The 12092-nt window shown below is 51.9% G+C and overlaps 1 protein-coding gene across 1 annotated transcript in view; it reads left to right on the forward strand.

Annotated features, from left to right (window-relative positions):
• MAST1 (microtubule associated serine/threonine kinase 1) overlaps positions 1–12092 on the forward strand; it is a 27260-nt gene continuing 15168 nt past the window's right edge. The window contains exons 1-9 of the mRNA XM_040240798.1: positions 1–146; positions 1814–1902; positions 2374–2449; positions 4605–4683; positions 6737–6897; positions 7017–7092; positions 7266–7475; positions 11697–11798; positions 11897–12029. Coding sequence (XP_040096732.1) covers positions 64–146; positions 1814–1902; positions 2374–2449; positions 4605–4683; positions 6737–6897; positions 7017–7092; positions 7266–7475; positions 11697–11798; positions 11897–12029 — 1009 coding nt within the window. The 5' untranslated portion in view covers positions 1–63. The remainder of the gene's footprint in view (positions 147–1813; positions 1903–2373; positions 2450–4604; positions 4684–6736; positions 6898–7016; positions 7093–7265; positions 7476–11696; positions 11799–11896; positions 12030–12092) is intronic.

Here is a 12092-nt window from a genome sequence, read left to right on the forward strand (position 1 = left end):
CGCTCTCTCCCCGCGCCGCCGCTGCCGCTGCCGCACCTGCCACCATGTCGCCGCCGCCGGGTCATGTCTGACTCTCTCTGGATCGCGCTTTCCAATTTCTCGATGCCCTCCTTCCCTGGCGGCAGTATGTTCCGCCGGACCAAGAGGTAGACCCCCGATCCCTCAGACCCTGACCCGGCCCTTCCCCCAAAGCCGCCCTCCTGCTGCTGGTGCAGGGCGGGGCCCGGGATGCTGCACCCGGTCCAGCTGCGCCAGAGGTGCCCGCGCTGAGCCTTCCTGCCGGGGTTGAGGCTAAATGGGGGGCAGTGTGGGCCGAGACTGGGGGGGACTGCACGCTAGAAAGGACCGCCGCGGGGGGAGGGGGCTGCGCCTGGTGGGGGATTGCCGCGCCTTTGTCTGCGGGTGCTGCGGGCTCCTGCAGCCGGAGGGCGAAAGTAGGGGAAGAAGGGGAGGGTGGGGGGCTTAGCACCCTCAGAACAATAGCCCCAGCCTGGCCTCCCCCCACCGCCATGCCGCGTGCTCTGGCCGCGCAAATATGCTCAGTCACTGCTCTGGGCGGGGGGGTGAAGGGAGTGGAGGGGCTGAAGGGTCCCTCTTTGGAAGCTGGGATCCTGAGGTGCAGAATGAAAGGGGGGGGGCTTTTATTATAGCCCAACCGCCCCTCCCAAAGAACACAGCCTCATATGAAAAATAGTGACACACAGCGTCACGCAGGACATGATGTCACACACACATACACACACAACAGCCCTAGTGTCCCAGATACACCCCGGAATCGCCGCGAGTTCCCAGCCATACAGTGGCCATAGGTCAGAGGCATGCACAGACACACAGGGACACTCCCCAAATCACGCAGACAAGTACGTCTGCAGGCACAGTGCAGCGTACACCCAGGAAGGTGTCACTTGTGTGGTGATACACACACACATCACTGTGCCGTCTGAGATGCACAGAGACACACATGTGGTAATGACATCTGTGCAACGTCACAATATACAATATCACCTAACATGTCACGTGCTGTGCCACACAGATGACCGAATGACCCCGAGAGTCGGAGACACACACAGTGCCACAGGTTTCCACACATTTTCATCTGTATCCCACACGGTGGCATGCTCAGACGTGCCCAGTGTCGCAGGATGTTAACCTCACACACATATAGAGGTATATGATGTATCGCACTCGTATAGATGCCATACGTGGCCACACATGGTGAGTATCACGCTCGGACACAAGGACAGTGTCTCATACAGACTCAGATCGCTACACAGAAGAATAGACGCAGCAGAAATCATGCATGAGGCACACTTACAGCCCACAGTGGCACATCTAGTCATGGACAAGTGGCTAGACAGACTGCCAGACAGACACACAAAGCCACAGGTCACGCCACACAAGATAAGCTCAAGGACTGTCACACATGATGTCACACTCGAGTGGTCCCAGGGCTGAACTCACATAGCCGGTGCCACGCCTGGATCCACACAGCACATGTCACGCAAAGACCCAAAGACACGTAGACACGAGAATCTCCATTGGCATCGCGTGGACATGACCGTCACCCCATACATGGTCACACGTGATCCGTCCACACGAGGAGGCTTGCACCAACAACACATCACATGTGCATCCTCTCCCATACACAGTCCTCCACTGCCTCCTCCTCTGAGCAGTCCTTTGGGGGCACATTCGAGCACCCACTCGGTTGGGAGACAGGTGGGAGGGATCTGAGATGGGAAGGTGATGGGTCGAACCCTCAAACTCACTGGGCTACGGCCGGGTCCGGCTCCCTGCCTCGCCTTCCCCGCAGCTGCCGCACCAGTAACCGGAAAAGCCTCATCCTGACCAGCACTTCGCCCACGCTGCCGCGACCCCACTCCCCTCTGCCAGGACACCTGGGTAAGACAGGTGATGTGTTTGCGGCCAGACTAGCGGAGGCGGGGCCATAGGAGAGGAGTGTGTCCACCCACAGGAAGGGTGGCCCAGAGTCTGGATACAGGACCTGGACTGGACAAGGGGCGGGGCCATCCTTGGGTGGGCTTGGCGGTTCCGCAAAGGGACGGGCGTTTGTGTGCGGAGACCCAGGAGGAGCTTGTTTGGAAAGGGGATGGGGCAGAAAGGAGGAGCCATCCTTAAGGGGCGGGGCTCCCCAGAAAAAGGCGGGATCGACCCGGGGAGGGGTTGGGCTGACTTGGTAGCCGAAACATTTTTGGGGGAGGGGCCACAGCTAAGGGAAGTGGCCCACTCATCACGGCTGAGATTAGACTAGGGAGGAGACAAGCTGCTGTTTGGAACCCGCTTTGAGGATCAGGAGGTCTGACGGGATTGCCTCCCACGCCAGGCCTGAAGATCCCCCTCTTTCTGCTACAGGTAGCAGCCCCTTGGACAGCCCCCGCAACTTCTCCCCCAGCACCCCAGCCCATTTCTCCTTTGCCTCTTCCCGAAGGTGAGTCCCTCTCCCCAGGGCCCCAGAACCCTGGCCATACCCTCCCCAGCCACCGTCTGGGCCACCATCTGTTCCCCTCATCACTGCATCTGAGTCAGAGCCTGAAGGACCGGCAGAGTGCCCCCAAAGTCCTGGCGGGAACAGGCGCCCAGCATTAGGGGCGGAACCACAAGGAGGCGGGGCCAGCCGCCTGGTCGGAATGGGGAAGGGGTGGGGCTTCCATTGCCGCGGAGCGAAAGCGCTTGCGCTATGGTCCCGGGGTCTTAGTCTCCCAAGCCTGGCTCTCCAGGCCAGGCGTTCCCATAGTAACAGGACAGGGTAGCAGGGATGAAGTGCGCAAGCTCAGACTGCTTGCTACCCATCGAACGACTAGGTCCATGATGTGGGGGAGGGCGCCTAGGGCTATTTCCCCCGAAGACCCAAGAGGAGGAATCTCAGATTTCCCTCCGGAGGTCCTGTGGGTTTCTGGAGCGTCCCTGAGATGAATTTTCTGAGGAGCTTTGGCAAAATCGGGGGAGGAAGAGAGAATCTTTGATTTTGAGGGGGAAACGTCTAGGATTCACCAGGGTGTTTTACAGATCTCTTTTTCATCGAAATTTATTCATTCTAAAAACGTCTGAATAGCTACTGTGTTCTGGGAACTGGGGTATGGGGTGAACCGCATCCCTTCTGTATCCTCGGAGTTGAGTTTGGGCAGGCAACACAGATCACTGCAAAGGCTGGTGACAGTTGTGGTGGGGGGGAGTCACAGGAGACTGTGGGGACAAAGGGTGCTTCCTTTGGGAGGGTGGGGGTTTCCCCTCGACCATGGAATTCAGCTGAGGGCAATGGGGAGTCAGAATAGGGTTCCAGTATTGGACCGGATGTGGTCACCTACATGGAGGGTGAGCTGAGCCAGGACACTGCCTGAGGAGAGGAGTCCAGTGCCTGGGAGTGTGTGTCCCTGTGAAGGTGTGATCTGTGTGCTGATGTGGATGTGTGTGTGTTTGTGAGGTCATGAATATGTGAGGCAGCCCACGCCTGCACATGGATCCATGGGTGTGAGAGCGAACGTGTGTGACTGTGTACTGGTAGGTTTGTAAATGTGTGTGTGAATAGCTGAGGAAACATGTACCTCCATGCGTGACTCCATGTGAATGTGTAATTTGTGTGGGAGTGTGAATGAGTGTGTAGCTCTGTGAGAATTTGAATGTGTGAGGGTGTCTTCAACGTGTGTCATGTCAATGTGACAGACTAGAGTGTGTGGGGGAGTGTGTCTGCATATGTCAGAGTGTGAGTACCAGGTCTTTCTGTTTGTGTCTTTGTGAGTATATGTCACATTTTGCATGTGTGATTGTGTGTTAGCCTGGAAACGGGATATTTGGGTCCACAAACGGGACAGTGAGGGGCTGCCCTGGTGGCTCAGACGGTAAGAGATCTGCCTGCAATGCCAGAGACCCAGATTCAATCCCTGGGTCTGGAAGGTCCCCTGGAGAAGAGAATGGCAACCCCCGCCAGTATTCCTGCCCAGAGAATCCCATGGACAGAGGAGCCTGGCAGGCTACAGCCCATGGGGCTGCAAAGAGTTGGACATGACTGAAGCGACTTAGCGCGCGCGCACACACACATACACAAGCTAGTGAATGCCTGTGAGTATCTATGCTGAAGAGTCATGTGGGGTGAATGTGTGTGACTTTCAGTGTGTGAACTCAGCCGTACTAGTAACAGGATTGGATGTGGCCATAAGAGTGATTGTGTCTATGGGATCCCGTGTCAGTGTGTAAGTGCTTATGAGGAAGGGAACTTTCTTCTCTGAAAAGACTCAAATGATCTTCCTCTGAGAATTTTCTCAGAGGGAATCCTCTAGGGGTCATCTTTTGGGGTCCCTCTGGGATGATTTTCTTGAGTGGACTTTTTACTTTGGGGGCTTGTTTGGCTTGAGGATGAGGGTCATGGGAAGGAGCAGAGGAGACTGATCTTTGCTCCAGGTCCCGGGTGCCTGGCTGGTAGATTTCTTCTTTACCTCCTTAACCCTGAGGGCCTTCAGCAATCTCAGAGCATAGATGTATCCTCCCGCCCCCCAACCCTGGCCATGGTCAGAGGCTTCTCTCACACCTTGAGGAGTGGGGGCACTGATGGGGCCTGGCAGCCTCTGAGCAAGTTGGCTGGTTTCCAGGGCAGACGGACGCCGTTGGTCTCTGGCTTCACTCCCTTCATCTGGCTATGGCACCAACACACCCAGCTCCACTGTCTCGGTGAGTGTGGCAGGCGGGGCCGGTGGGTGGGAGCTGCAGAGGGCCTACTGGACAGGCTTTAGGAAGAGCTTTGGGTTTCTCTAGTTTTCCAAAGGTGTCACCTGTCCATTTCTTCATGTTCCAACTCTCTTCCAAGGTCCTGTTCTCCACCTTCAATATATCTTTTTGGGGATCCTACTCACTGTGGACTCAGTTTACAGATAAATGACATTAAGGGTCACGTGTTAAGCCAGTTGGCCAAGTGTCTGCAGCTGGCTAGGGCCAGGCCACATCCTTCACCTGGAACCATTTGCTCATCCACCGCAGTATGCAAAGTCTCTCTCTCCATCTGCCTCCTTTCAGACCTGTCTCTCTGGTTCGCTTGTCTATACATTGATATGATGCTCAGCAGACATTTATCACATGACTTTCATGTGGCAGGTGGGGCTCTACAAGCTGGACCAGGGCCCAAAGATTCACAGAGCCCTCATGGGAGGAGTCAGATATGTAAGATGGCATTCACAACTTGGGATGCTGGGGTGGGCAGAGCTGTGATGAGGGTAGCATAAGGCAAGGTGAGGACAGCAGAGGGGAGGCACCTGACTACGCTGGAGGGAGGGTCAAGGAAGGTTTCCTGGAAGAGGTGGCATTAAAGCCAAGACAAAGGATCAGCAGGGGTTTGGCAGATGGAAGAAGGGAGGGAAGAGTGTTCCAGGAAGGGGGAACAGCATGTGCAAACTCTTAGCGGGAACAGAGAACTTCACACACTGGGGAAGTTGAAAACAGCCTGTGTGACTGGAGCTTTGGGTTGGAGGTGACGCAGGCAGCAACACTCATGCTGTGTTCTTAGCCAGGATGGCAAGGTGGATTTTATTCTAAATGTGGTGGGAAGCCAGAGAAAGGTTTTTTAGTCTGAACTATTAATATTTGAAATTATGATTCTGAATGTCAAATATTGGGCTTCCCCGGTGGCTTGGCAATAAAGAATCTGCCTGCAGTGTTGGAGATGCAATCCATCCCTGGGACAGGAAGATCCCCTGGAGGAGGGCACAGCAACCCACTCCAGTATTCTTGCCTGGAGAATCCCAAAGACAGAGGAGCCAGGTGGGCTACAGTCCATAGGGTCACAAAGAGTCAGACACGACTGAAGTGGCCTAGCACACAGGCACGCATGTCATAGATTATGTCATGCGCTGAGAAGATTATTTTAATAGGTAATGATGGGATGGGGAGTTTTAAGCAGGAAAGTGAGTGATGTCATGTGGAAAAATATTATTCTGCCAGCAGAATCAGGTGTCTGTCCTTGTGTTTCTCCACTGATGTCTGGGTCTGTGATTGCCCCAACTGCATGCTGTGCCCAGACCAGGGACTAAGCAGAACCAAGGTCCTGCTCCGGAGGAGCAGAAATTAATAACAAATAAGTCATAAGATGTACAGTAGTAAGTCAGGAGACAAGAAGTCAGCAAGAAGCAAGGTGGGGAAACGAGAGAGAATGATGGGTGTGGTCAGAGGAGGATGCCTAAAATGTGATTTTAAAGCAAAGACTTGGAGGAGTGATCCATAGTAGATGTGGGAGAGACAGAGGGAACAGTCAGTGCAAAGGCCTGGAAGCAGGACTGTGCCTTGCTTGTTCAAAGACCATCAAGGAGGCTTGTGCAGCTGGAGCAGAGCAGGTTGGCTGTGTGTGTGAGGAAGGGGGGGGAGCGGGCGGGGTGGCGAGAGTGGGAGGAGGTGATGGCAGACAGGGTTTAGATCTTGCAAGACCTTGTGGGCTATGGAGAGGACTTAGGCATTCACCAGGAGTAAGGTGGGAGCCATGGAGAGTTCTGAACAGAGGAGGCGTATGTGACTTGACTTGGGTTTTCACAGGCTCTCTCGGGCCATACTCATGTCTGTGTCCCTGCTCCCGTCTGTCGCCAGGAATCCCAAGCTGAGCCTTGGGATCCAAGGATCATAAGCCAGGTCCAGATTCTGGCCTTGCTCAGTGGCCCGCCAGCCGCGGGAGTCCCAGGCCAGGGTCCCGAGCTGTGGGGGGACCGTGGTGACCTGACCCCGGCCCTGCCCCTCTCCCCAGTCTTCCTGCTCCTCCCAGGAGCGTCTGCACCAGCTGCCCTACCAGCCCACTGTGGATGAGCTCCATTTCCTCTCCAAACACTTCGGCAGCACCGAGAGCATCACAGACGAGGATGGCGGCCGCCGCTCTCCTGCCGTGCGGCCTCGCTCGCGGAGTCTCAGGTGGGTCTGCCTCCCTCTCCGTGAACAACCTGGTGGATCTGGAGGCTGGTGCCCTGCGAGACGCTCGTCTGCAGTTTGGGAGGGAAGGAGCTGGACGCAATGGGCTTCTTTCTCCGCAGTCCCGGGCGATCCCCCTCCTCCTACGACAACGAAATCGTGATGATGAACCATGTCTACAAGGAGAGGTTTCCGAAGGTGAGGCGGGGCCGGGGGCGGCCGCAGGGAAGCGGGGCGGCCGGAGCCCTCGCTCACCTTAGCTCCGCGCGCCCCCTGGTGGCCGGCGTCGCGGCGTGCAGGCTCTTGGCAGAAACAACCTCCGGGCCGAGCCCCGCGCGGGCATCCCCGCCTTGCCTCCCTCCCTCCCTCAGGCCACCGCGCAGATGGAAGAGAAGCTGCGCGACTTCGCCCGCGCCTACGAACCTGACAGCGTGTTGCCGCTGGCCGACGGCGTTCTCAGCTTCATCCACCACCAGATCATCGAGCTGGCTCGAGACTGCCTGACCAAGTCCCGCGACGGCCTCATTACCACCGTCTACTTCTACGAACTGCAGGAAAACCTGGAGAAGCTGCTGCAGGACGTGAGTACCCCGAGGGGCCAACCCCACGTCGGGCTCTGAACCCCCAAATCTGGCCCAATGTCCATATCCTTTCCTTCACGCCACATCCATTCACGGGGCGCCTAACATGTGCCAAATGGATGGTGTGGAGCCGAGGACTGAAGAGTGGAGGAGAAAGACTAAATCCCGACTCTAGATCTGATGGAGGAAGTAGGAATTATTTTTTTTCCCCACAAAATGCACCTTTTGCCTTTATCAAAATCACTATATTGTTATACCATCATTTTCACAATATCACATGGTGATATTGACAGTACTATTAATAATTTAAGTTTCTTGGAACTTCTCTGGCGGTCCAGTGGTTAAGACTCCGCTTCCAATGCAGGGGACACAGGTTCGATCCCTGGTTGGGGAATTAAGATCTCACAGGCAGCTTGGCTCGGCCAAACAAAGTTTCTTTCATTTTTTTTTTTCCTCACTGTTTTAATTAATTTTTATTGGAGTATAGTTGATTTGCAATGTTGTGTTAGTTTCAGGTGTACAGCAAGTTGAATGTGTTATACATATACATATATACACTCTTAGATTCTTTTCCCATATAGGTGATTACAGAGTATTGAGTAGAGTTCCCTGTGCTCTACAGTAGGTTCTTATTAGTTATCTGTTTTATATATGGGGTTTCCCCGGTGGCGCTAGTGGTAAAGAACCTGCTTGCCAATGCAACAGACATAAGAGACGAGTTCTATCCCTGGGTTGGGAGGATCCCATGGAGAAGGGCATGCCAACCCATTCCACCATTCTTGGTTGGAGAATCCCATGGACAGAGGATCCTGGTGGGCTGCAGTTCACAGGGTTGCAGAGAGTTGGACACGACTGAAGTGACCTAGCATACAGCAAGCACATCAGTACCAGTCTCCCAATTTATCCCTACCCCACCCCCAGGAAGCAGGAATTTAACTTTGCTCACCTCTGTCAGCTCTTTACTCAAATGCTGCCTGCTTGGGTGACATCCTACTGAGAGTACGATGAAGCAGGTGATTTTTTTTTTCCCTTTAGAACATTAATGATTGAATAAATCGAAAAGAAAATACGTTAAAACTTATATAATTAAACCAAAATTTTCTATAATTTTACTTTCCTGGTTTTAATGGAAACAAGCTAATCAATAGTATTTTTATTAAAACCATTAATCATTTGAAAACCATAAAAACACATAAAGATTGCCCCACTTTTTCCTTTTTTTTTTTTTTTGGCTGTACCACACAGCTTGAGAGATCTTAGTTCCCCAACCCTTTCTTTTGATTCAGTTTCCAGTATGGCTTGGCTTAGCCCTCTGGGATCCTGTCCTTATTTAAATTTTACTGAGACTTCCCTGGCAGGCCAGTGGTTAGAACTCGCCAAGTTCACTGCTGGAACCCAGCTGGGTTCAATCTCTGGTTGTAGTATTGACTTTGATGGTCATGATAGATAAATTAATATATGGCCTGTCGATAGAAAACGAGAACATGAGCGTAGAGTAATGGCGATTGAGGGTCCTAGCAGTAGGTTCAGTTCAGTTCAGTTCAGTTCAGTTCAGTCGCTCAGTCGTGCGACCCCATGAATCGCAGCACGCCAGGCCTCCCTGTCCATCACCATCTCCCAGAGTTCACTCAGACTCACGTCCATTGAGTCAGTGATGCCATCCAGCCATCTCATCCTCTGTCATCCCCCTCTCCTCCTGCCCCCAATCCCTCCCAGCATCAGAGTCTTTTCCAATGAGTCAACTCTTCGCATGAGGTGGCCAAAGTACTGGAATTTCAGCTTTAGCATCATTCCTTCCAAAGAAATCCCAGGGTTGATCTCCTTCAGAATGGACTGGTTGGATCTCCTCGCAGTCCAAGGGACTCTCAAGAGTCTTCTCCAACACCACAGTTCAAAAGCATCAATTCTTTGGCGCTCAGCCTTCTTCACAGTCCAACTCTCACATCCATACATGACCACAGGAAAAACCATAGCCTTGACTATACGGACCTTAGTCGCAAAGTAATGTCTCTGCTTCCGAATATACTATCTCGGTTGGTCATAACTTTTCTTCCAAGGAGTAAGCATCTTTTAATTTCATGGCTGCAATCACCATCTGCAGTGATTTTGGAACCCAAAAAAATAAAGTCTGACACTGTTTCCACTGTTTCCCCATCTATTTCCCATGAAGTGATGGGACCAGATGCCATGATCTTCATTTTCTGAATGTTGAGTTTTAAGCCAACTTTTTCAATCTCCTCTTTCACTTTCATCAAGAGGCTTTTTAGCTCCTCTTCACTTTCTGCCATAAGGGTGGTGTCATCTGCATATCTGAGGTTATTGATATTTCTCCCGGCAATCTTGATTCCAGCTTGTTTTTCTTCCAGTCCAGAGTTTCTCATGATGTACTCTGCATGTAAGTTAAATAAGCAGGGTGACAGTATACAGCCTTGACGTACTCCTTTTCCTATTTGGAACCAGTCTGTTGTTCCATGGCCAGTTCTAACTATTGCTTCCTGACCTGCATACAGATTTCTCAAGAGGCACGTTAGGTGGTCTGGTATTCCCATCTCTTTCAGAATTTTCCACAGTTTATTGTGATCCACACAGTCAAAGGCTTTGGCCTAGTCAATAAAGCAGAAATAGATGTTTTTCTGGAACTCTCTTGCTTTTTCCATGATCCAGCGGATGTTGGCAATTTGATCTCTGGTTCCTCTGCCTTTTCTAAAACCAGCTTGAACATCAGGGAGTTCACAGTTCACGTATTGCTGAAGCCTGGCTTGGAGAATTTTGAGCATTACTTTACTAGCATGTGAGGTGAGTGCAATTGTGCGGTAGTTTGAGCATTTTTTTGCATTGCCATTTTTTGGAATTGGAATGGAAACTGACCTTTTCCAGTCCTGTGGCCACTGCTGAGTTTTCTAAATTTGCTGGCATATTGAGTGCAGCACTTTCACAGCATCATCTTTCAGGATTTGAAACAGCTCAACTGGAATGCCATCACCTCCACTAGCTTTGTAGTGATGCTTTCTAAGGCCCACTTGACTTCACATTCCAAGATGTCTGGCTCTAGATGAGTGATCACATCATCATGATTATTTGGGTCGTGAAGATCTTTTTTGTACAGTTCTTCCATGTATTCTTGCCACCACTTCTTAATATCTTCTGCTTCTGTTAGGTCCATACCATTTCTGTCCTTTATCGAGCCCATCTTTGCATGAAATGTTCCCTTGGTATCTCTAATTTTCTTGAAGAGATCTCTAGTCTTTCCCATTCTGTTGTTTTCCTCTATTTCTTTGCATTGTTCGCTGAAGAAGGCTTTCTTATCTCTTCTTGCTATTCTTTCGAACTCTGCATTCAGATGCTTATATCTTTCCTTTTCTCCTTTGCTTTTCGCCTCTCTTCTTTTCACAGCTATTTGTAAGGCCTCCGCAGACAGCCATTTTGCTTTTTTGCATTTCTTTTCCATGGGGATGGTCTTGATCCCTGTCTCCTGTACAATGTCATGAGCCTCATTCCATAGTTCATCAGGCACTCTGTCTATCAGATCTAGGCCCTTAAATCTATTTCTCACTTCCACTGTATAATCATAAGGGATTTGATTTAGGTCATATCTGAATGGTCTAGCGGTTTTCCCTACTTTCTTCAATTTAAGTCTGAATTTGACAATAAGGAGTTCATGATCTGAGCCACAGTCAGCTCCTGGTCTTGTTTTTGCTGACTGTATAGAGCTTCTCCGTCTTTGGCTGCAAAGAATATAATCAATCTGATTTCGGTGTTGACCATCTGGTGATGTCCATGTGTAGAGTCTTCTCGCCTGTCGATAGAAAACGAGAACATGAGCATAGAGTAATGGCGATTGAGGGTCCTAGCAGTAGGTAGGGTGCAGTTTTGAATTGGAGGGGGTCAGGGCAAGCCTCCACGAGGAGTTGATAGCTGAGCAGAGACTTAAAAGAGAAGTAGGGAGCCATGGGGAGATTCGAGGAGAGAGGATGCTAGGCAGAGGGATTTTTAACTTGGCCTGGATTGTAGAGTTGCTTTGAAGATAGATTGAATGACTGAACATTTTAGGAGCATGTTTGCTATAACCACAATCATGATGATTTTTACCATGTGGCCTGAGTTTTCTCACCTGTGAAATGGGACAGTAGCAGCAGTACTGTCCTTTCCTGTGGGGATGGAAGAGGAGCCTGGCCGGGAAAGGCGCCTGTGAACCCCACCCGCACTATGCCCACATCCCAGGCCTATGAGCGTTCCGAGAGCTTAGAGGTGGCCTTCGTCACTCAGCTGGTGAAGAAGCTGCTTATTATCATCTCACGTCCAGCCAGGCTGCTGGAATGCCTGGTGAGGGGGCTGGGCATGGGCAGGGGAGGAGGTGCTGGGGTGGGGGGCTGGCTAGGGCCCCTTGGAGGTCACCCCGAACTCACCCTGCCTTGCCTTAGGAATTCAACCCCGAGGAGTTCTACCACTTGCTGGAGGCGGCTGAGGGCCATGCTAAGGAGGGCCACCTTGTCAAGACAGACATCCCCCGCTACATCATCCGCCAGCTGGGCCTCACCCGTGACCCCTTTCCAGGTGCGGACTGGTCGGTGCAGGGGGCTCTGGGTGAGCGGACTGGGACCCAGGCCTTGACTCATC

Source organism: Oryx dammah, unplaced genomic scaffold (assembly GCF_014754425.2).
Source record: "Oryx dammah isolate SB20612 unplaced genomic scaffold, SCBI_Odam_1.1 HiC_scaffold_5, whole genome shotgun sequence".
NCBI classification, from domain to species: domain Eukaryota; kingdom Metazoa; phylum Chordata; class Mammalia; order Artiodactyla; family Bovidae; genus Oryx; species Oryx dammah.